The sequence below is a fragment of the Myotis daubentonii genome, chromosome 4 (genome assembly GCF_963259705.1).
Source record: "Myotis daubentonii chromosome 4, mMyoDau2.1, whole genome shotgun sequence".
Taxonomy (NCBI): domain Eukaryota; kingdom Metazoa; phylum Chordata; class Mammalia; order Chiroptera; family Vespertilionidae; genus Myotis; species Myotis daubentonii.
The window spans coordinates 9,773,435-9,798,533 of NC_081843.1; the positions used below are offsets into that span (position 1 = coordinate 9,773,435).

A 25,099-nucleotide genomic window follows, 5' to 3' on the forward strand; every position below is an offset into this window, starting at 1 on the left:
TAGCATGGCTCAGAGATTGAGTGCTGACTATGAACCAAGAAGTCATGGTTCGATTTCCAGTCAGGGCACATGCCCGAGTTGCAGGCTAAATAAATCCCCAGGCAGCCAATCAATGATTCTCATCCTTGACGTTTTTCTCTCTCTCCCTCTACCTTCCGCTCTGAAGTCAATAAAAATACATATTTAAATAAATAAATAAAATGCAGAAAGATTTTAAACAGATGAATTTTTAGAAATAAGAACGAGAGAAGGCAAGGAGATATACAATTTAAGGTTCTTGCTCCTCACGCCTAACCCTGACCAGTCTGTCCTCATGGCCCTTCTTAAGAATCCCAGCACTTATGCTGGCCTTGCTATACAGTTACTGACCAGTCAATGAGGCTATTAAGATTCCAGCAGAAGAGTATTCCACTATCCTGTAGCTGGAGTCACCCCCAAGGAGACCAGAGGAAGGGGCCCTGTCTAGTTACCTTTCTCACAAGCTAGGTGGGCAAGCAGGGAGATAGTCTGGATGGTCTTGCCCAGCCCCATTTCATCAGCAAGAATGCCATTAAGCTTCTTCTCATACATGGTGACCAGCCAGTCCAACCCAATGTGCTGGTACTCCCGGAGCTGGCCCCGCAGGAGCAAGGGAATAGGCGTCTTCACCTGGGAGGGAAGCGAGGCGTCAAGGTGAACTGAGGCAGGTCACTGAGAAACAGAGACGTCAAGATACGAGAAAGCAGAAGCTGGGGGCCTAGGGATACCACCTGGGTAGTAGCCAAGGTGTAACCCTTGGGTTGGAGACTTTCAGCAGCTGCAGCGATGTCAGTAATTTCTTTCTTAGGGCCTAGAGTGGTGGTGGGCCCTGGGGTGGGAGGTCCACTGCCCCCATCTGCCTCACTCTGCTCTTCATCCCGGGCAAGCAAGTACTCCACCCCAAAGTCCTCCTCCTCCTCCTCCTCCTCCTCTTCCTCATCTGCTTGGCTCTGTGACTGGGACTCCTCAGACTCGTCAGACTCAGATTCCTCTGATTCTGAACTCCCGCTTGTTTCTTCCTCCTCGGAATGCTCATCTTCCTCGTCCTCACTCTGCTCCTCCGAAGAGTCTAAAGCACAAGACCAAGGCTTAGTGTTAACCATACCTGCTCCTCCAGTGCCTACCCTCCCCGGCGCCTGCCTCATAACCACACATTTACCTGACTGACTGCTACTATCCTCCTGAGGAGCCTCTTCAGCTTCTGTGGCCCCCTCCGGTTCACAGTCAGAGCTGTTAGCATCAACCTCATCTTCCTCTTCCTCTTCACTACTCCCAGAACCTGGGGCAGACGCATCCGAGGCATAGGCTCCTGCATACCGCTGCAACAGCTCCTCCACAGAAAGCTCACCTGAAGAAAAAGAGAGAGTAAGTTTTTGGATGCATCGAGGGGAAGGGAGAAGAGGTCTGAGAGTGCCATTTGCTTTACCTAGGTCTCTGTAGATACTGCTAGGCCCAGGCCCGAGGAAAGGCAACGAAAAGTTTACTTTCAGCAACAGCTACTAAAGCCAAGTCTTACAACATGGGCTAGAGCCATGGATGGTGCTGCCTTCCATTGGGAAGGATAATATCAATGTGATGAACCTCCCTTTAAGGCAGGGGTGGGAACTTCCGGACTGCAAAATGATTTGGTCTGGCCCTGCCAAGGCATGGGTGTGTGTGTGTGTGTGTGAGTTAATTAACCCTTTGAGTGCCAACCAATGTCCTAGGAACTATGCTAAAATTGCCAAGGCATTTTTGCTGATTTTACAGCAGTTTAGGAAAAAAATTATGAATCTCAAGTAAATGAAGTTATATATTCAAAAACTTAAGGAAACCTTTACTACATTGACATATTTAGCAATATCATCATCACTAATAAAAGCAGACTTAGAACTGGACGCCATTTCGAAGCTTTAATAGCGCTACCGGCACTTTTGGCGAAAGACAGGATGAGCGGAATGGCGCTCCCCAGCACTCAAGGGGTTAAATGTTTGACCAAATATAGCAGGCTAATTTCTAAGTTAATAATTTTGTATGGCCCATGAATGATGTTATAAATATCCAAATGGCCCTTGGCAGAAGAAAGGTTCCCCACCCCTGCTTTGAGGTTTAGGTAAAACATAACCCAAATCCTTTCACAACAGCTCTTCTCTCCATGAGCTCTCACATTACTTTGTTCAAAATGCCATCATAATTAGTCATCATATTCTATTTTTAAGTATTCACTTATAAATCTATCTTTGTCATCAGATCTAGGAGTTCCTCTAGGACAGTGATGGCAAACCTATGACATGCGTGTCAGAGGTGACACACGAACTAATTTTTTTGGTTGATTTTTCTTTGTTAAATGGCATTTAAATATATAAAATAAATATCAAAAATATAAATCTTTGTTTTACTATGGTTGCAAATATCAAAAAATTTCTATATATGACACGGCACCAGAGTTAAGTTAGGGTTTTTCAAAATGCTGACACGCCAAGCTCAAAAGGTTCGCCATCACTGGGCTAGGAGGATAAAATGTGTCCTGTTCATCTCTTTATCCCTGTCACTCTGCAGAGGAGACACCAAAGTAGATGTTCATTAAAATGTCTAGTGAATGTCACCTTCTCGAGCCAACTCGCTCAGCTCCATGGCATGATCCACCTCCCCTTCCAACTGCTCCTCAGCTGCTATGGTATCCTCTTCATCCTCCGCTAGGAAAGAGAATAAAGCCATTATCAACAGGGAAGAGACACACAGTCTAAGTGGAAGAGGTAAGAAAGCCTGACAAACTATTCAAGGGTTAAGGGGAACAGGATAAAGAGAATAGGTCTAACCTTCATCCTCATTGGCAGTGAACTCTTCATCGTCCTCATCTGGATGCCAAGGCTGTTTGTTACGCTGTGTAACAGAGGGTGGGGGGTTTACCTGTGTGTCAAAGGATGAAAAGGAAGAGGGCCTAAGGTTAAAACAGGAGAAAGGCACAATGAGAATACAATGCTACAGAACAGTTTCTCTGTGCCATTGAGTGACAGCTGCCACTGGCACCAATCCCAGGGCAAGGATGCAATCAAGGGTTTTCTTTCAGCACCAGCTACCAAATCCTAGCCCCACTGCCTGGGGGAGGACCTGTGAAAGTGCTAGATAACAAATATAAGCCCCCAACCCCATTCCCATGCATGCAGACATATGAAGAAACAGAGAAATTAGGTCCAAAAGAGACTTTAAGGTTACCATCCCAGCTCCAAATCTACAAACCAGTAAGGGAGTATTAGGACCATCTCATAGAAGTGGCAAGGGCGAGCGTAAGTATTTTTTAAGGTCACACAGTAATTTAAAGAGTAGAGTACAGTAGACTTCCATTATGGCATTAGAAACTCTGCCCATATCAGACTGTAACTTGCCCCAACCCTGATTCTTCCTTAGTTACCCTCAAATGAGAGCCCCAAAATTACCTTTAAACAGCGAGAACTCCTGAAAACCGTATCTAACCTTATAGACCAGAATCCCATCCCTGCCCCACTCTGAGCCCTCCCCCTATCCCTTCTGCCCACACCTTCAACACTTGAGAGGACTCTTCTTCACCACCATCTTCAGGTTCATCTCTGGTGTCACTATCATGAGATGATGGGGTTCTTGAGGGGCTGCAAGGCCCTCCTAGCAGCTGAGGGGGAAGGGAACGGAGCAGCTCTTCCAGTGGCAGTTCTCCCTCACGTTTAAGCAGCTCAATCTCACGCCTCTGCGTCTCTGCATCATTGCCTTCCTGCTGTTCTTCAACCTCAATCGTCTCCTCATCATCCTCTTCCTCCTCTTGGGGTTGGAAGTCCCCATCTATAGCAGGAGAACAAGGTCACAAAGTCCACGGGGCCCTGCAAGCCACAGGGTGGGTTTTCAGCTCTTGAAAGGGTACATGAGGAGGAGTAACAGAGCCAAAGAGGACACACACCTTCATCATCCAGCTGGGAAACTGGGGGTGGAGGACTAGAGGCAGCTGAGGAAGAGCCCAGACAAGGGGAGGAGCCAGCTTTGCTGGAGGCTACTGGCTGGTTGAGGCTCTGAGATAGAAGGTCTGAGTACTTTTCAGTTTGCCCCACAATGAAGTCCAGGTGCAGGTCCAGAGCCTTTTTGCGCTTTTCCTCCAGCCGGGACTGTTGCTTGAATTGCACCACCTGCCACAAGCATGACATGGATGGTTCACCAAGATAATCTTTTATTCATGTGCTCTTTTACACAATATTTAGGCAAGTCTCCACCTATGCTAGGTCTTGGATGGCTTTTTAGGAGGATGAACTAAATGTACTTAATGGTGCTTCTAAGGAAAACAAAAAGGGAGCACAGGGGAGAGAAGAGCCCGCTTAGCTTCAGGCAACAGAGAAAGGTTTGCAAATGTATCTGGAGCTGAATCTTTTTTTTTTTTTTTTTTTAATTGAATTGGGAGAGAGGGGAAGAGAAACACTGATATGAGAGAGAAACATCTACCAGCTGCCTCTACACGAGCTCTGACTGGGGATCGAACCTGTCACCTTTTGGTGTACGGGACGATGCTCCAACCAACTGAGCCACACTGGCCAGGGCTGGAGCTAAACCTTAAAGTCTAAGTAGCTCTTCACTAAGTGGAATGAGGAAAAAGGCATTTCCAGCAGCAGAAAGAGCCATATATTAATGGCCAGGGATGTGCAAAAGAAGGAACAGTTTGCAATGGAAAAGAGAAAAGGAGCTGGCAGAAAACAAAAGACTGAAAATATAAACAAAAGCCATGTAGTGCCTGAGAAACAATGACGTAAATATATATGAACAATTTAGTAATGACAACTTTGATGGTATTTAAGCAGGTAACTGGCACAAATAAGTTTTAGAAAAAGTATGCTGAGTGCCTTGCGAAAGACAGATAGCCTAGAGGACTCAATAAGTCCTATTAATAATCCCTAATCCAATTAAAAATAGGGCAGAGAGGACATATAGATGGCTAGTAATCATCAGAGAAGTGCAAATTAAAACCACAATAAGATATCACCTCACTCCTGTCAGAATGGCTGTCATCAATAAATCAGCAAACAACAAATGTTGGTGAGGATGCAGAGAAAAAGGAACACTCGTGTGCCATCAGTGGGATTGCATATCGGTACAGCCATTATGGAAAACAGCAAAGAGAGTCCTCAAAATAATAAAAACTAAGAACCTCAAAAATTAAAAATAAAACTACCATATGACCCAGCAGTCACACTTTTGGGTATATTTCTGAAGAATATTAGTAATTCCAAAATACTAACTCAAAAAGAAATATGCACCCCATATTCACTGTAGCATTCTTTACAATAGCCAAGGTAGGAAGCAACTTAAGTGTCCATGGAGAGACAGCGAATGAAGAATATGTGGTACACGCTGATAGGCGTGCCTCAGTGGGTGAGCATTAAATCATACACCAAGAGGTCACCAGTTTGATTCCTGATCAGAAGACATGCCTGGGTTGCAGGCTCGATCTCCGGTTTGGGGCATGCACAAGGCAGCTGACCAATGTTTCTCTCTCATTGATATCTCTCTCTCTCTCTCTCTCTCTCTCTCTCTCTCTCTCTCTCTCTCAAATCAATAAAAACATTAAAAAAAAAAAAAAAAAAAGATGTGGTATAGGCCTGGCCAGGTAGAGAGCATTGTCCCAATATGCTAAGGTTGCAGGTTCAATCCCAGGTCAGGGCACATACAAGAATCAACCAATGAATGCATAAGTACAAAGAACAACAAATCAGTATTTCTCTCTCTCCCTTCCTCCCTTAAAAAAAAAAAAGAGGCCGAAACCGGTTTGGCTCAGTGGATAGAGCGTCGGCCTGGGGACTGAAAGGTCCCAGGTTCGATTCCGGTCAAGGGCATGTACTTGGGTTGCGGGCACATCCCCAGTAGGAGATGTGTAGGAGGCAGCTGATCGATGTTTCTAGCTCTCTATCTCTCTCCCTTCCTCTCTGTAAAAAATCAATAAAAATATATTAAAAAAAAAAAAAAAGAGATGTGGTACATATATATACAATGGCATACTACTCTGCCATAAAAAAAGAATGCAATCTTGCCATTTGTGACAACATGGATGGAAATAGAGACTGAAAAATACGAGTATCATATGATTTCCACTTATATGTATCTAAAAAACAAAGTAAGTGAACAAACAAAACAGAAACAAAACTCATAGATACGAGAAGAAACTGATAGTTGCCAGAAATGAAGGAGATTGGGGGGCTGGGTGATAAAGGTGAAGGGATTAAGAAGTACAAAATGGCAGTTAGAAATAGTCATGGGGATGTAAAGTATAGCATAAGGAATATGGCCAATAATATTGTAATAACTATGTATGGTGTCAAGGGTGTGCTGGACTTATCAGGGGATCACTTCGTAAGTTATATAGATGTCTGACCACTATATTGCATACCTGAAACCAGTATATTAAATGTCAGCTGTAATTAGAAAATAAAAATTTAAAACTATCTCCAAAGGCAGGGCCTATTTTCCACTGTATTTCTTTCTTCTTAATAACACTTAATGCAAGAAAGGTCCAATGTACAATAGAAATGTCATTAAAATTGCTTGAAATCATAACTTCACTCTCTCACAAAGTTTTGATCATTCCTGCTACCACACTACCCACCAATCAAACCCAAGGATCTACCTTTCCCAATCCCTGCTGCCTACCTTCTCCACATTGCTCCAGAACTGCCTGACATCCTTGGCCATGGCGGAGGCGATTCGGCGCAGCTTAGCCTGCTCCTCCCTCCGGGCCCGTTCCTCTTTCTGCCGCTGTTCCTCATGGTGCCGGATCACCATCCGCACTACCTGTGGAAATGAGGACCCAGCATAGAAACCTCCATGGCCAGACTCCTGCCCTCTCCCCAAGTCAAAAGCGAAGAAAATAATCAAGGCCAAGACACCTGGGACTTGGCACTAATAAGCATCCTACACTGTTCTGTTTAGTTTCCCTCCAATCAACCCACCCATCAAAAAAACAAAAAACAAACCTGAAAAAGAAATGGAAAGTAGACCCAGTTGGAAGACATACCTTACGGGCCACACCCCGTTTCCAACGGCGCTCCTGAGCGAAGTCAGCAGATAGCCACTGCATCTCCTCACACAGATAGTCCCAGTGGCCTTTGGGGCGAGGAGGCTCAGGTACTTTAGGCAGCCTCTTCAGTGACCAGAAACCCTCCTTCCGAAGCTCAGCAATCCGAGTCTCAATCTCAGCCTCCTATTGAGGGAGAGCGAGGTCAATCGTTACTGGACATATACTTCACCTCACGACCATGCTGAACTCCTGAGCACCGACTACGCATAGAAACTGGCTGGACTGAATGTTTTACGCTGTCTTAAGTCCACATATCAATCCTACAAGTAGATATTATATCATCTTCAAATGATTAAAGTAACCATCAGGCAGATTATGTGATTTAACTGAGATCACATAGCTAGGAAGTATTAACAAGCTGAGGATTAAAAATATGTCTAATGCCCTGGCCGGTTTGGCTCAGTGGATAGAGTGTCGGTCTGCTGACTCAAGAGTCCCAGGTTCGATTCCGGCCAAGGGCATGTACCTTGGTTGCGGGCACATCCCCAATGGGGAGTGTGCAGGAGGCAGCTGATCGATGTTTCTCTCTCATCGAAGTTTCTAACTCTCTACTTCTCTCCCTTCCTCTCTGTAAAAATCAATAAAATATATTTTTTTAAAAAATACGTCTAATGACTCCAAACACCAAATTTAATGCTCTTTCCATTATTTCACACAATCTCCACTCCCCACAAACATATAGGCAAGACTTCGGAAAACATATCCCAAGGGTACTTCCCAGAGAAGGAGGGAGCACAAGTCTCGTTACTGACTCTAAATATAAGGGTTCTTCTCACTGTAAAATTCTACTTATGCAGGAGCATGTTCATGATGAGAAGTATGCTATAAAGCCCAATTTACACAATTTTGTTTGTTTTAAATACTATTTTTAGAAAAATATATTTTGGTGAAAATACTGAAAAGTTATACACCAAAAAACTAAGTGCTTACCACAATAAGAAATAATATTGCTGCCCTAGCCGGTTTGGCTCAGTGGATAGAGTGTTGGCCTGCGAACCAAAGGGTCCAATTCGATTCCAGTCAAGGACACATACCTTGGCTGCAGGCTCTTCCCTGGCCTGGGCCCTGGTCAGGGCTCGTGCAGGAGGCAACCAATCGATGCGTTTCACATCGATGTTTATGTCTTTCCCTCTCTCTTCTACCCTCCCTAAAAATCAATGAAAAAATATCCTCGGGTGAGGATTAACGAAAAAAAAAAAAACATTGTTTCTACATTGATTATACAAGGTAGAGCAAGAGTAGATTTACAGTTGTAAGTATATGAAACATTTTATTCTTGTACCAAAGGCCCAATGCACGAAATTTATGCAAGAGTAGGCCTTCTTTCCCCTACTGCCAGCACCGGCTTCCCTCTGGCACCCAGGACCCGGGCATCTCTTGTAGCCCCGGCTTCATCCGGAAGGATGTCTGGTCTAATTAGCATATTACACTTTTATTATTATAGATTATTTATTGTAATATTTTACATATAAACTGTGAACATATTTTGCCCCACCCTGTATTTCATAAGAGGAAAAATAAAAACATTTTAATATTTTTCATTTAAGAGACATGACTTAAAAACTGAAGACAACTGCCCTCATTATTCTTCTGCTCTCCTGACAAAAACTAATCCAGAGGAAGTACTAGCCAGCCATGAATCACGAAACTAAATGATCTGATGGAGGAATTATCAGAAACAATATGGGCATGCATGAGAATCATCTGAAGTGCTTTTAAAGACAGATTGCGGGCCCCACCCTTTAGTGTGAATGGGTAGGAAGAGAGGAGTAAGAATGTGCATATCTAACAATTGTCCAGCTGGTGCGAGGCTGCAGGCCCAGGACCACACTCACCACCGGGTAAATAAAGCAGCAGCAACCAGTAAATCTTAAGAGCCTCACAGCTTACAAAGCACTTTGATGTCTTTAATGTTATGTCCTAACAGCCTATAGACCAGTGGTTCTCAAACTTGCTAATGCTGCGACCCTTTAATACAGTTCCTCATGCTGTGGTGGCCCCAACCATAAAATTATTTTCGTTGCTACTTCATAACTGTAATTTTGCTACTGTTATGAATCGTAATGTAAATATCTGATATACAGGATGTATTTTCATTGTTACATAATTAAAGCATAGTGATTAATCACAAAAACAATATGTAACTATATATGTTTGCCGATGGTCTTAGGCGACCCCTGTGAAAGGGTTGTTCGACCCCCAAAGGGGTCACGACCCACAGGTTGAGAACCGCTGCTATAGACTATTACAACAGCTCTATTTTATAGAAAAGGAGAAGAGGCTCAGAGTTCAAGACACTTGCTCAAGATCATGTAAGTTAAGGCAGAACTTACACATAATGAGAAAAGAAATGTAAAATATCCATGGAACATAGGTGTTCAGGGAAGAAAATTATCAAGAATCCTCATGAGCCCTCCCAATACATACATGCTTGGCCTGCTCTGCGATCTCTGCATGGCTCTTCTCCCACTTTGGGCCCTTGTTAGCTAAGTCAGCGGCCTGGAGTAAGCTGAGCCCCTCCAGGGACACGGTGGCACCATCTGGGGGCCCTGGAGGTCCATCCAGAGAGGAATCTTGAGCTATATGCTGGGGGGAGATGCCACCTGCCCCACTAGAGGCTGGGGAACTGGATGAGGCAGGGGACACAGGATTGCTGCCTGTCATGCCGTCCGACACCATCTAAAAAAGGAAAAATGAAAGATAAAATGAATGCTTAACACTGTACGGGGAGTTTAAAGTACATTATTTCACTCTATCTTTACAAGAAAAAAGCTCTGAAGTAATGTATCAACCTCATCTTATAAACACAAAGCTACGTGGTAAAGTTTTAAGGTGTTCAAGAGGGCAGACCAAACTTATAATAGAAGTCTGGCATGCAAGAGGAGTTATAGCCTAATGGTGTTAAAGAATACTATATCCTATTCTTTCACAGCTATAGTATTCATAAATACTATAGCAGATGATTTCAAATTTTAATGAACTTTTCAGGACCTCAATGATTTCACTTACATAAATAAATCCCTATTTAACCATCAAGTATGGCAGATTCACCTATGCAAATAAATTTGAGCTACCACCAAATTCAAAAGGCCTCAAAAAAACAAACAAAAAACCCCACAAGATCACCTAAACCTCTTTATTACCAGTCTTGGTAGTTTGCTTTACTGGTGAGGTGTAAGGGGAAAGGGATGGGGGTTTGGTCACTGTCTTCAAACACCCACCTATTATTTTACAAGGTCTTGCACAAGCAATATGAAGTAGAGAACAAAGTCCTACTTAAATGTGGATTGTGAGAGAACTCATTAAATTCACTCCAGCACACAAGCTTCAGTGTGCTACTTAAATTCCTACTCGGCTAAATGACAAAAGACTATGTCACAAAGTTTCCTAGCTGCTCAGGAAAATTATAAATTTCAAATCCATAACCATCAAAAGCCTACTGTACACAAACCTAGGTCAGTCTAGTTTAAAAAGCCATGAGTCCCCCCTCCCCCACTCCCTTAACTTCCTTGGTATGAAAAAGGAATGAACACTACACACACACACACCATCCATAACACTTAACTTATTCCAGTTCTGAGAAAGAAACTGAGCTATGTGCAAAGCAGTCAGTCTTGGGAGCATATTGTCTCAACCTCCATTTCCAACCTGGCCTATTTCAACCTTTTTCAGGTAACAAGGAGTTTCCAGACTCTCAGTGATCAATGACACACTAATATCAAATACAGCCCTGGCCGGTTTGGCTCAGTGGATAGAGTGTCAGCCTTCAGACTGAAGGGTCACAAGTTCGATTCCGGTCAAGGGCATGTACCTTGGTTGTGGGCACATCCCCAGTAGGAGGTGTGCAAGAGGCAGCTGATCGATGTTTCTCTCTCATCGATGTTTCTAACTCTCTATTCCCTCTCCCTTCCTCTCTGTAAAAAATCAATAAAATATATTTTAAAAAAAAAGAGTAGACTAAATTAAAAAAAAAAAATCAAATACAATGTAAGTATCCAACAGGTTTACCAGTCCACCTGAAGAGTCTCCCCTACTTCAGTATCAAGGTAGCTAGGACCATAGAAATATGGCTAGATCCTGCTCTTCTGCCTCAGAGCCAGCAGCCCACAAAGCAGAAGCAGAGAAGGAACTCTCCCCACTTTCAAACCTGTGTCTGTAGGACTGGGAGTTGAGGGTGAGCAGGGGAGGGGCTGCTCTGCATGGTCCCACTCCCAGGCTCCTCTTTGGATGCCTGAAGTACGACTGGGTCGTTGTCACCACTGCTGCTGGCCGAGGGGTTGGCGTCCGGCTGCAGGGCATGCTGGGAGCTGGCCTCATTCTGGGCCACAGGCCACCGGGACCCGCCTTCCAGGGCCCGGGGCCCACTAGGGCGTCCCAGCCTCCGCTCAGGTCCACTGGCCTCTGGAGCACCTAAAGTAGGGTAGAAAAGAGTAGAAATGGGATTTTTAAAATATTAAAGAATCTTTTAAATAAGCAAAGATAACATTAAAAAGTAAACATTGTTTATAGTCTGCATTTCTTGAGCATCTACTATGTGTCAGATACTTTACTTTGTACTTGATGTTTTCTATACCCTCTTATGTACCTTATGAACCAAGTACTTTTCATTTCATAATTATTTACTTAGTTCCTTCTACATACTAAGGATAAAGCCATGCAGAAAAAATCCTGACCTAAATGGAGCTTACATTCTAATATTTTCTGTATTTTACAAGTTAGAAAAAATCAGGATACAAAGTCAACAAATGACTTGCGTAAGGTCACAGTAAGGAAGTGGTTGGAGGACTTAAACTTAGATAGGCTAATGTCAAAACCATGGAGGACATGCTATTCTCCTTGGCAGAGCCAGGGTGAGCAAACCTTTCTCTATCCACAGTCCCAGGTCTATTGTTGCGATGTTATCATCAACCCAGAAATATTAAGCTATAATTTCTCTCAAACGTCTCTCTCATTAGCATCAGTATACAAAATGGTATCTGAACCCTTACCTGTGTGAGCTGAGACCACACCCCCTGTGAAAGTCTGTACTTCCACGGTGCCGCCGTACTGAGGGGAATCACAACTGAAACAGAAGAAAACAGCAGTGAGGAATCAATCCACATTTACCAACATCCATCCAAGCTTTCTTTACACCAACTTTTGAGGCTTTTAAGTATATCCAAATCAGTGCAAGGCTGAAAAAAAAGAGTTACAGTATTAGGAAAAGCTCGAATTTCAGAAAAATCAAAGCAAATCCAGATTCTGACTGGGGGGAAGACAGGGAAGCAAAAAAAAAAAAAAAAGTTCAAAAAGCCTAAGGGTGAAAGGTTCCTACAACTGACTGGCGGGCAGATAACCAAGAAAAAAACTTGTCACATCTAGAAGCTGGAAAGGTGCGAGGTGCCTGGCAGCTGCTCTCCTTGCAGTGAGAGCAGGACGCTGTCACAGGAGAACGCACCCTTCCTCGGGGCCGGGCCCCTGACTCCCGTACCTGCACCGGGAGACACTTCCCGAAACACTAGAGCTGCCGCAGGAAACATGAGAGGAACAAGCCTGTGAGCAAGGCCGCCTCGCAAAGAAACATGGCCCGGAAACAGGCGGGCAAATCCACACAAGGCCCGGAAGTGTTTCCCCGTGTTTAAGGAAATCCTCGGCCCCGGTGCTGCCTCTGGCTCGCCCCCTCCTCAACAGCCAGGACCCGAGCTACCTGGAACACAGGCAGCTGGCTAGGACGCCTCACCCCGGCGTCATTCCCGCCCCACACCCCTCCCAACAGTCCCACCCGGCATGACCCCTGACCTCTACCCCCAGTGGCCACTAGCCCTGAGGTAGCCCCGCCCCCTCCTGGACGAACACCCCACCCAACATGCGCGAGTGGGGGAGGGGCCCGCGCGTGCGCGGCTGGAGGCGGAGAGCGCCGGCTGCGCGCATCGCCCGGGGGCTCCCGCCAGAACCCAAGCCCACGCACACAAGGGTCGCAGGGCTGGGTGGCCTCGCATCCCTGCCCGTCCGGGAGCCCCCCCACCACCAGACCGCGAAAGGCCGAGATAAGGAAGGGTTCGAGCAGCCAGATCCTGGTCCCTGACTGGATATGGTGGGCGCACGCCCCGACGACTCATCCCACGCCCCCCTTCCTCTTCCCGCGCGCCCCTGAGAGGGGCTGGGGTTGGTGGGCGGGCAGGAGCACACCTGGGTCCGTCCTCTCAGGGCTCGCTCGCTCGCTCAGGCACGCGTGCGCAGACGGGCGGGAAGGGAGAGGAGACGCGCCCAGGCCCAGTGCCTGCCGGCCGGCCTGGCCCCCCTCAGCCTGTCTCTCTATGGGCGCGCACCGACAGCCTCGCGTACCGGCCCCGGGGCCCCGGCCGAAGGTGCGCGCGCAGCACCCCGGGAAGGAGGGAGGGAAGGCGGTGGCGGAAAGATGCGCGCGCAGTCACCCGTCAGGGGAGGGGGAACTGTGGAGCGTCCGCCATCTTGTCTCCCTCTCCTTACCTGCGTCCTCGGGGGCGTACGCACCACCCCCCTCCCGCATAAGAGGAGGGGGGAGGACCCCCTCTTGGCCGCCGCCTTCGCGGCCTTTAAATTCCCCGGGGGCCTGCGGCTACTGCCACCGCCTTGCTTCCACTGCCTCCTCTCACACCACAAAGGTGCGGGCGGTGGGTGGGAAAAATGAGACGGTAGCCCCAGCGAACCGCCGCCGCCGCCGCTGTTTCCGAGGCCTCACCAAAATGGCCGCTGCCGTCTCGGCCGCCACCACCTGCACCAGCACCACTACAGCTATCGCTACCGCCGGCGCGGCCCGTCCTCTCGCGAGAGACGGTAACTGGAGGTTGGAAATGCGAAGAGGCTCGCGTGCTAGCGTAGGGCGCTGTCCGAGGCGCAAAGCAGGCTGGGAGGTGTAGTTGGCCCGGAGGCTCCGCGCTTGCCCCGCGGCGGAATGTCTTTACCCTCCCTCACTGAAGCTGCCCCTGGGCTGCACTGCGGCTGCCAAGTCGAACCAGTTCCCCGCTTTCGGTAGATTACCCAGAAAGCTGAAGCAATTTGTCAGGTACTTTCAACAAGTTAGCAGTGGAGCGGGGCCTCCGGATTCCCACTGCCATCCACTCGACATAGAGCTGCTTCCTTTTAGAGAAGGGTGGTATAGCAGATAGCTCCCAAACACCTGTGCCATCTGTTGGCCAACTTCCAGGTTAAGAACCCCTTTGAAAATCGATACCCTAACCCCAGGATAGAATAATAATAGCAGTTAATGTCTACTAAGGCCACTTTATACATTAATTGTCTCATTTAATCTCAACAATACACCCATTTTACAAATGAATTGAGGCTTATAAACTAGTGACAGAGCCCAAAGCCAAGATTCATAGCCAAGCAGTCTAAGTCACAAGGATGCTCACACTCACAAATTGCACCACCTGCCTGGCTGGTGTGGTTCAGTGGTTGTGCGTCAATCAACCTATGAATTAGGAGGTCACCTTTTCAGGTTACATACCCAGGTTGTGGGCTCCATCCCCAGTAGGGGGCATGTAGGAGGCAGCTGATCGATGATTCTCTCACATCATTGATGTTTTTATCTCCCTCTTCCTCCGAAATCAATAAATATATATGTTTGCACCACCAAAAGTCCACCCTAGCGCTGATAAAGCTCTCATCTCCTCTTCATCTACTTAGGTTAGCTCTTCCCTATTCAAATGTTGATCATTCTCTCTCTGTGTCGTTGACTTGAAGTCCTATTTTACTTACAACAAAAACCTCAAAGGGCCAGGAAGTAGTGTAAATAAGGTGAAGAGAAGCAAAGGAGGAATGTGAAGAACAGGAGACCATATACTCCGTCTTAAAGAACAGCCACCGTTAAAACCACTATTCCAGTGATCCTATAGGAATGTGGGGCAAAATACATGTGTTGGTCCGATTCAGCCCACAGGTTTCTAGTTTGCCACCTCAGGTCTCTCCTTGAGTCTCAAGGCACCTAGAAGCACCTAGGAGTAGTTGTTTGATTGAATAAATGGTGGAATCCCCAACCATTTACACCCAGTTCAAAGTCTTTTTTCAGGCCAGACTCATATATTTATGAGATCTCATCATAGAACCACACTGAACTTCCAAGAGATTTCACATCATTTGGCCTTCCCATATACCTTTTCATCCTTTAAACCAGCGGACGCCAACCAGTGGTCCATGGACCACTGGTGGTCTCTGAGGTCCGAAAGGTTGGCAACTGCTGCTTTAAACTATTCCTTCTTAGAATTTAGCTCAAGGACCACAACCCCCAGGTGATCTCTCTTGACCACCCCCAGGCTGGTATAACACCATTCTGGCTCCCATAGCTTCCTAGGCTTCTTAAGGCACTGATTGCATTGTATGTGGATTCATGGTCTGTCTACACCACTCCAAAAGGTATTATTAACCCTTAAGTATAGAGACATAGTTAATACATGCAAATTCATGATTCCAGTCTCAGAAAGATTCAGGAAATTAATATGAGCTACTTGCATTATAATACTTTAAAAAAATACATGGTATACATACAAAACCCTAGAGACTCCATCAAAAAGCTACTAGACTTAATACATGAATTTGGCAATGTAGCAGGATACAAAATTAACCACAAGAAATCTGAGGCATTTATATACACCAATAGTGAACTTTCAGAAAGAGAGATTATAAAAACAATCCCATTTACCATCACACCAAAAAAATTAAGCTAACTAGGAATAAACTTAACTAAAGAGGTAAAAGACCTCTACTCAGAAAACTACAGGACGTTGAAAAAAGAGATAGAGGAAGACATAAACAGATGGAAGAACATACCGTGTTCATGGATTGGTAGAATCAACATCATTAAAATGTCCATACTACCCAAAGCAATCTATAAATTCAACGCACTTCCCATTAAAATACCAACGGCATACTTCACAGATCTAGAATGAACTCTCCAAAAAGTCATCTGGAATAAAAAAAAAGACCCCGAATAGCTGCAGCAACCCTGAGAAAGAACAAAGTAGGTGGGATCTCAATACCAGATATCAAGATGTATTACAAAGCCACTGTTCTCAAAACTGCCTTGTACTGGCACAAGAACAGGCATATAGATCAATGGAATAGAATAGAGAGCCCAGAAATCAGCCTGAACCAATATGCTCAATTCATATTTGACAAAGGAGGCAAGAACATACAATGGAGCCAAGATAGTCTCTTCAATAAATGATGTTGGGGAAATTGGACAGATATATGCACGAAAATGAAACTAGACCACCAACTTACACCATACACAAAAATAAACTCAAAATGGATAAAGGACTTAAATGTACGACAGGAAACCATAAAAATTCTAGAAGAATCCAAAGGCAACAAAATCTCAGACATATGCCAAAGCAATTTCTTCACTGATACAGCTCCTAGGGCACTTGAAACTAAAGAGAAAATGAACAAATGGGACTACATCAAAATAAAAAGCTTCTGCACAGCAAAAGAAACCATCAACAGAACAACGAGGAAACCCACAGCGTAGGAAAACATATTTGCCAATGTCATATCTGATAAGGGCCTAATCTCCAAAATTTATAGGGAACTCATACAACTTAACAAAAGGAAGATAAACAATCCAATCAAAAAATGGGCAAAGGACCTAAATAGACACCTTTCAAAAGAGGACATTCAGAAAGCCAAGAGACATATGAAAACATGCTCAAAGTCACTAATCATCCGAGAGATGCAAATCAAAAGAACAATGAGGTACCACCTCACATCTGTCAGACTGGCAATCATCAACAAGTCAACAAACAACAAGTGCTGGAGAGGATGTGGAGAAAAAGGAACACTCGTGCACTGCTGGTGGGAATGCAGACTGGAGCAGCCACTATGGAAGACAGTATGGAGTTTCCTCAAAAAACTACAAATGGAACTCCCATTTGACCCTGTGATCCCACTTCTAAGAATGTATCCCAAGAAACCAGAAATGCCAATCAGAAAGGATATATGCACCCCTATGTTCATAGCAGCACAATTCACCATAGCTAAGATCTGGAAACAGCCTAAGTGCCCATCAGTAGATGAATGGATTAGAAAACTGTGGTACATCTACACGATGGAATACTATGCTGCTGTAAAAAAGAAGGAACTCTTACCATTTGCAACAGCATGGATGGAACTGGAAAGCATTATGCTAAGTGAAATAAGCCAGTCAATGAAGGAAAAAATACCACATGATCTCACTCATTCATGGATAATAGAGACCATTATAAACTTTTGAACAATAACAGATACAGAGGCAGAGCTGCCTCAAACAGATTGTCAAACTGCAGCAGGAAGGCCGGGGAGGGTTGGGGAGCAGGAGAGTGGAGGGTAAGAGATCAACGGAAGGACTTGTATGCATGCATACAAGCATAACCAATGGACATAAGACACTGGGGGGTAGGGGAGGCCAGGGGATTGTCAAGGGCGGGGGGGAAAAAGGACACATATGTAATACCCTTTGTAATACTTTAAGCAATAAAAAAAAAATAATAATATTTAAAAAATTAAATGTTTTACTTCATCAGTAATCAATAAAATATAAAGTAATTGTCACTCTAAAAATAAAATAAAATAAATAAAAAATACATGGTCTCAAACTCAAATCCAAACCTCCTAGTTCCATGACTATTACCCTGGACCAGTTACCATCACCTCTTGCTTGGATTACTCCTAAACGGGCTTCCACTTCCACTCCTATGCCCCTTCACTCCATTATTCATACAGCAACCAGAGTGTCTTTTTCATGTAAATCAGATCATGTTGCTCTCAAACTTAAGACCTCCAAATGGCATCTTAGTCCACTTAAATCATCACAGAACAGACATGATGAGCTGAAGAAGCCAAACATCCTATATAATAAAAGCCTAATATGCAAATTGTCCCCTCAGGCAGTGGTTCCACTGACCCGGAGACCGGGAGTTCGACTGCTTGCTGTGATGTTCACTGACCACCTGGGGGCGGGGGTGATGGGGACAGAGGTGTGGTGAGAATGCCCAGTGTCCAGGGAGCTCGCTCTCACTCTGCCTGCTACCCTCCTGCGCCAGGGAAGCCTGGTGCTCAGGTCCCAGTGTGGCCTCTTCAGGGTGAGCCAAGCTGCAGCCTCTGGGACCGCAGGGGCCAGTTGTGCTCTCTGTGGGTTCGCACAGGAGCCAGTCTGCGAGGCCAGCCGGGAGAGAGTGCGCTGCCCACCTGGCTTTTGTGTGGCACCTCTGGGTGGCCCAGAGGCCCACACTGTGCCCCGACCCATGGCATCTGGCTGGTGACTCAGGCAGAGAGGGGCATATGGGGCCCCAGGTGCTGCCCAAGGCCCAGAGGTCAAGAGGTCAGCTGGGACCTGCTCTTCCATGCCAGATGCTCATGCTTCAATCTCCGGCCAGGCCTAGGGACCACACCCATGCACGAATTTCATGCACTGGGCCTCTAATAAGACTGTATACATATGATTCCATTTCTTTAAAGTTCCAGAGCAGGCAAAATTAATTGATGGTGACAAAATCATAGCAATAACTTTGGGGGAGAGGGATTTTACTGAGAGGAGGTAAAGGAGGATACTAAAAATGAATTAAATAAGAATTTGGTAAACTATGGCCTGAAGGGCAAGTCCTGCCCACTAAATGTTTTTATACAGCCCATAAGCTAAGAATGCTTTTTACATTTTCAAGTGGTTGAGGAAAAATCACAATGAGCCTAGTATTTTGTGACACATGAAAATTCTATATGATTAAAATTTCAGTGTTCACTAAAGGTTTATTGAAAAAGCTGTGTGCATCCACTTACATAGCATCTATGGCTTCTTTCCGGCTGCAATAGCAGAGCTGAGTAGTTGCAACTGAAACCATAGGCCCACAAAGTCTAAACTATTTTCTATCTGACACTTTACAAAAAAAGTTTCCTGACCTCTGTTCTATATCTTGATCTGAATGCGGTTATATCCAAGGGTGTGTACAGATGTAAACATTCTCTGAGCTGTGCACTTAAAATTTATGTACCTCGCAGCATGTATTTTTATACTTAAAATTTAAAACTAACTTTATATAAAAAAAAAATAACTCTATAGGCATTGACGCCTGCCTGTTGTTGTTTTTTTAACTTCATTTACCCCTTTCTCACTATACTATAGCCTCCATGCTCTTCTCTAAACCATCCATCAAGTTCATTTTGCTGCTCCCAAAGCCCTCATCTTCGTTGTCTGAATTTTTTTCTCATGGCTATTTCTCCCTTTTCATGAAGATCATAGTTCAAACATTGCCTCCTCTGAGAAGTTTCCTGGTATTAAGTATCCCTTTCACTGCCAGTTACTCTATCACATGTTTTCCTCACTTATCTGAAATTATTAATTTATTTATATGCTTGTTTATTGTATATCTCCCTACCCAAGATAAGCTCTCTGAGAGCAGGGACGTTATTACAGAGTTTGAAGTACTCTCTAGATAACTAATAAATTAATGAAAAACATTTCAAACAACCTGGTGAGAAAGAGATTGTTGGTTCACATTTACAGATGAAATTTTGGTTGGATGAAAAATGAATGATAAAAAATATCATCAAGATTTCAGTTTTTCTTCCAAACTTGACCCATAGATTTAATGCAATCCCAATCAAAATCTCAGTAAGTTGTTCTGTGGATATCAGTGGACTAATTCCAAAGTTTATATGGAGGGGCAAAAGACCCAGAAAAGCCAACACAATATTGAAGGAGAACAAAATTGAAAAACTGCCATAATCTGACACCAAGACTATAAAGCTGCAGTAATCAAGACAGTGTGATTTTGGTGAAAGACTAGACAAATAGATCAGTGGAACCGAATAAAGAGCCTATAAGTTGACCCACAAATACAGTCAACTGCTCTTGGACAAAGGAACAGAAAGTAATACAATGGAGCAAAGATAGTCTTTATAACAAATGATGCTGGAACAACTGGACATTGACAAAAATATTAATCTCAACATAGACCTTACACCCTTCACAAAAATTAACTCAATATAGAACACAGACCTAGATGTGAAGCACAAAGCTATAAAACGTCCATAAGATAAGAGGATAAAATAGAAGGTAGGCGGCTGGCTGGCACGGATCAGTGGTTGAGTGTCAACCGATGAACCAGGATGTCATGGTTCGATTCCCAGTCAGAGCATATGCTGGGGGGTTGCAGGCTTGATCCCCGGTTTGGGGCGTGCAGGAAGTGGCCAATCAATGATTCTCTCTCATCATTGATGTTTCTATCTCTCCCTCTCCCTTCTCTGAAATCAATAAAAAAAATATTTTTAAAGATTAAAAAAATAGAAGGTAAGAGAAAAATAGGAGAAAAACCTAGATGACCTTGGATGTGACAATGATGACTTTTTGATTCACCACCAAAGGCATGATCCCTGAAAGAAATAATGGACAATATGAACTTCACTAAATTTAAAACTTCTGCTCTGTGAAAGACAATGTCAAGCAATAAGACAGCCACAGACTAGGAGAAAATATTTGCAAAAGACACATCTGATAAAGGACTTATCCAAAATATACAAAGAACTCTTAAAACTCTACAATAAGAAAACAAGCAAGCTGATTAAAAATGGGCCAAAGACCTTAACAGACAACTCATCAGACATACAGATGTCAAATATGCATATGAAAAGATACTCCAAAAAAAGAGAGAAAAAAACAAAAAGGTGCACTACATCATGTTATCAGGAAAATGCACATTAAAATAACAGTAAGATACCACTACTTATCTATTTGGCCAAAATCTGGAATACTGACAGTACCAAATACTGAAGATGTGAAACAATATGAACTCTCATTTATAGCTGGTGAGAAAGCAAAATACTGCAGCCACTTTGAAGACAGTTTGGTAGTTTCTTATAAGAGTAAGCATTACCCTCAGTACAGGAAGCAGCAATTACACTCTTTGTAACTCAAAACGGAGTTGAAAACCGATGCCCATCCAAAAACTACACACAGGTGTTTATAGGGGTTTTATTCATGACTAGTGGCCCGGTGCACAGATTCATGCACATTGAAAGGAAATTAATTAGAAGAAATATTTTAATATTGCTATTTTCCCTTTATAATAGAAGTGTCAACCAAATTCACGATTGACAATGATAGATGGAAACACATGCGTGCCACTGGCACCAGCGAGAGCTTTATATGTATCGCACATGCGCGTGTCAACTTAGCCTTTTATATAAAGAGAATAAACTTGCTTAATTAGACCTGCTTTTTAATTTAGCTAAACTTTTTCCAGCCCGGTGAAGCACCCCAACTTCTCTTTCAGGTAATTGTCAGCAACACAGCAGTAAATATCAACACGAAGCAGATTATTATTGTAGATCACGCAGGGAGAACAAAGGGTAAAATATTTAACTACAGCCGTGTTTGACTATATTCTGTGCAGTGAAAAAACCTGAAGTCATTTTCTTTCTTTCTTTTTTTTTTTTTTCTGAAGTCATTTTCAAGGTCCACCATTTCTTACTTCTTTTCAGTCGGGTCAAGTTTCTAAACTTTCTAAATCTCTGTTTTCCAGCTAATGAGAAGAAAATAGAATTCTACCGAGTCTCCTATCTACCTACTCCAGAACTTCTGTGAGGATCAAATGAGATGAGGCATGGGAAAATGCTTCAGACATTTGGTTAAAGCGTAAAATGTTTGCACCTGGCTATAAAGCAAGTCATGTTCCTGGGCTGAAGAAACTGCAAGGAGGCTAGTTGTTGCTAGGGAGAGGAAGCCAGGCATTGCCATGTGACATCATTATCCGGCGCCCACAGTGTCCGTTTCTGGGCTGGGCTGGGCTGTGGGCCACATTTTGTGCCATGGGGTCTTGGCAGTGTAGGTTGCGATTTGGTGGGCTGTTGCTCCAGGATGGTGGCCAGGCCAAGTGTTGCTTTGTGGGCGCCAGGTAATTTATTTATTTGTAAATGGCCAGTGTGCCTCATGGCAGCTCCTGCATTGAGCGTCTGCCGCCTGGTGATCAGTGCATGTCATAGTGACCGGTCGGAGGGACACTTAGCATATTAGCCTTTTATATATAGACTAGAGGCCCGGTGCACAAAAATTTGTGCACTGGCGGGAGGGGGGGTGTCCCTCAGCTCCACTTGTGCCCTCGCGCAGTCTGGGACCCCTCAGGAGATAACGAACTGCTGGCTTAGGCCCACTCCCGGGTGGCAGAGGTCAGGCCCAATCCCTAGGTGCCTCGTCGGGCTCAGAGCAGGGTTGATTGGGGAGTTGGGGCGCCACCCCCTGTCATGCACAGAGCAGGGTGGATCAAGAGGTTGTGATGCCACCCTCAGTCACGCTCAGGGTAGGGCCGATTGGGGGATGGGGGCGCTGCCCCTTGTCACACTCAAGGCAGGGTCAATGGGGAGGTTGCGGCACCACCCCCTGTCACGCACAGAGCAGGACGGATCAGGGGGTTGTGGTGCCTCCCCTGTCACATACAGAGCTGGCCGATCAGGGGGTTGGGGAGCTCCCCCCTGTCACACACACAGCAGGGCCCATCAGGGGTTTGGGGAGCTCCCCCCTGTCACACACAGAGCAGGGCCGATCAGGAGGTTGCGATGCCACCCTCAGTCATGCTCAAGGTAGGGGGTTGGGGCGCTGCCCCCTGTCACACTCAGGGCAGGGCCAATGGGGAGGTTGCAGCTCCACCCTGTCACACACAGAACAGGGCTGATCAGGGGGTTGGGGCGCCTTCCCCTGTCACGAACAGAGCAGGGCGAATAGGGAGGTTGTGGCCCTGCCCCCTGTCACACACAGAGCCGCAGGGCAATCATGGGGTTTGGGTGCTGCCCCCTGTCACGCTGCTCCATGGGCCAGGAGGCCTCGTGGCTCCGCTGATCCCAGTGCTAGGAGGCCTCACTGCTTCGCTGATCCCGGTGCTGGGAGGCCTCGTGGCTCCACTTGACACAGGGGCAGTGAGGCCTCGCTGCTCTGCTGATCCCGGTGCTGGGAGGCCTCACTGCTCCGCTGATCCCGGTGCTGGGAGGCATATTACCCTTTTACTATATAGGATAGAGGCCTGGTGCACAGGCGGGGCTGGCTGGTTTGCCCTGAAGGGTGTCTTGGATCAGGGTGGGGGTCCCCACTGGGGTGCCTGGCCAGTCTGGGTGAGGGGCTGAAGGCCGTTTTCAGGCTGGCGGATGACTGAAGCTCCCAACCTCTCCTTTTTTCCTTTTTTTTTAAATTTTTATTCTGGGATTTATTTACCTTCTATGGCTGTCCCTGGAGCTGAGAGCCGGCTTTAGCTGTGAGACCTCGGCTGCTGAAAGCAGGTTTCTGGGCTTTGTTTACTTTCTGTATTTGAAACTTTGTTGTGACTCCAGCTCTGAGATCCCGGCCAGCTGAAAGCAGGTTTCTGGGGTTTTGTTTAGCTTCTATATTTGTAACAATGTTTCTTAGAGAGCAGCTCAGAGCCCAGCAGCGGCAGGCGGGGACCTTGGCTTCCTCCGTCACTGGAGCAAGCAAGCCTCCTGTTCACGTCAGTTGCCTGGCTGCCGGCCGCCATCTTGGTTGGCAGTTAATTTGCATATCGCCCTGATTAGCCAATGGGAAGGGTAGTGAAGTTAAAGCTAATTACCATGTTTCTCTTTTATTAGATAGAATTGCCAAAACCTGGAAGCAACCAAGATGTCCTTCAGTATATGAATAGATAAATAAACTGTGGCATATATCTGATAAGGGGTTAATATCCAAAATACATAAATAACATATACAACACAATAGCAAAAAAAACAAATAACCCAATTTAAAAATGGGCAAAGGATCTGACTAGACACTTTTTTCAAAGAAGATAAATGAACAGCTAAAATGAAAAGATGCTCAACAACATTAGTCCTTAGGAAAATGCAAATTAAAACCAGAATGAGATATCACCTCACATCTGTTAAATGGCCATTATAAAAACAACAAGATACTATAGAGAGAGAACCTTGAAGATTCCACACAGAAAAACTTTTAAAATAAATGAATTCAGTATAGTAGCAGAATACAAAATTAATATTCAGAAATCTGTTGCATTTTTTACACTAATGAACTGTCAGAAAGAGAAATTAAGAAAACAATGTCATTTACAATTGCATGAAAAAAGAATAAAATACTTAGGAATAAATTTAACTAAGGAGGTAAAGACCTGGAGTAAGAAAACTATGGCACTGAAGAAAAAAAATGGGTGTTTGCAGCTGCCGTCACTCTCAGACGCCTGCGCCGCCTCCAGCTTGCCAAGCTTCAGCCATAGGAGAAGGGGGGGTAAGTAAGGAGGTCACTATACCAGGGCTCGTACAAAGCCGACTGCCTGCAAAGCGACTCGTTGTAAAGCACCAAGGAAGCCGCTGGCTACCAAAGCCGCTTGAAAGAGTGCGCCCTCTACTGGAGGGGTGAAAAAAACTCATCGTTACAGGCCTGGTACCGGGGCACTTCATGACGTTAGACTTTATCAGAAGTTCACTGAACTGATTTGCAAACTTCCCTTCCAGCGTCTGGTGTGAGAAATTGCTCTGGAGTTCAAAACAGATCTGCGCTTCCAAAATGCAGCTGTTGGTGCTTTGCAGGAGGCAAGGGAGGTCTATCTGGTTGGCCTTTTGGAAGACACCAACCTGTGTGCTCTCCACGCCAGACGTGTAACAATTATGCCAGGAGACATCCAGCCAGCACGCCGCATACCTGGGGAACGTGCTTAAGAATCCACTAAGATGGAAAACATTTCATTCTTTTAAAAAAATTTCTTCCCGTTATTGGTAGTTCTGAACATTAGGGTGCTTGTTTGTTTTTTCCCCAAGGGGTCAAAAGATAACTAAGTATATTATTGCAAGTTGAAAATAGGGGACAGAAATCAGGTATTGGCAGTTTTTCCATTTTCATTTGTGTGTGAATTTTTTTTAACATAAATGAGGGGACATAAAGCATTAATGTAAGTCAAATGTTTCAGTAAACAAGTTTCAGCAGTTCAACTTTATAACAATATAAATAAACCTGTTAAATTTTTCTGGACAATGCCAGCATTTGGATTTTATTTTTAAACAAGTAAATTTCTGGATGAC

General features: G+C 44.9%; 1 protein-coding gene, 1 non-coding gene and 1 pseudogene across 3 annotated transcripts in view; 1 reads left to right on the plus strand and 2 right to left on the minus strand.

Moving 5' to 3' along the window:
- Positions 1-13,629, minus strand: part of SRCAP (Snf2 related CREBBP activator protein) — a 38,529-nt gene extending 24,900 nt beyond the window's left edge. The window contains exons 1-13 of one of the 2 annotated variants that reach the window (XM_059692243.1): positions 13,550-13,629; positions 12,070-12,143; positions 11,229-11,491; positions 9,509-9,760; positions 7,019-7,204; positions 6,655-6,795; positions 3,926-4,148; positions 3,536-3,810; positions 2,817-2,907; positions 2,604-2,693; positions 1,178-1,366; positions 750-1,087; positions 471-648 (exon numbers count right to left, since the gene is read on the minus strand). In XM_059692243.1, coding sequence (XP_059548226.1) covers positions 471-648; positions 750-1,087; positions 1,178-1,366; positions 2,604-2,693; positions 2,817-2,907; positions 3,536-3,810; positions 3,926-4,148; positions 6,655-6,795; positions 7,019-7,204; positions 9,509-9,760; positions 11,229-11,282 — 2,017 coding nt within the window. In that variant the 5' untranslated portion in view covers positions 11,283-11,491; positions 12,070-12,143; positions 13,550-13,629. Of the gene's footprint in view, positions 1-470; positions 649-749; positions 1,088-1,177; positions 1,367-2,603; positions 2,694-2,816; positions 2,908-3,535; positions 3,811-3,925; positions 4,149-6,654; positions 6,796-7,018; positions 7,205-9,508; positions 9,761-11,228; positions 11,492-12,069; positions 12,144-12,551; positions 12,728-13,549 lie in introns of those variants that run through there. The other variant, XM_059692242.1, reaches the window with a different exon arrangement.
- On the minus strand, positions 2,994-3,123 carry LOC132233971 (small nucleolar RNA SNORA30/SNORA37 family). Its single transcript, XR_009452810.1, has one exon. It is a non-coding gene; the product is annotated as a small nucleolar RNA SNORA30/SNORA37 family (small nucleolar RNA).
- A 156-nt stretch (positions 13,630-13,785) lies between the features above and the next one.
- On the plus strand, positions 13,786-24,802 carry LOC132232553 (histone H3.3A-like; annotated as a pseudogene).
- Positions 24,803-25,099: the final 297 nt, after the last annotated feature.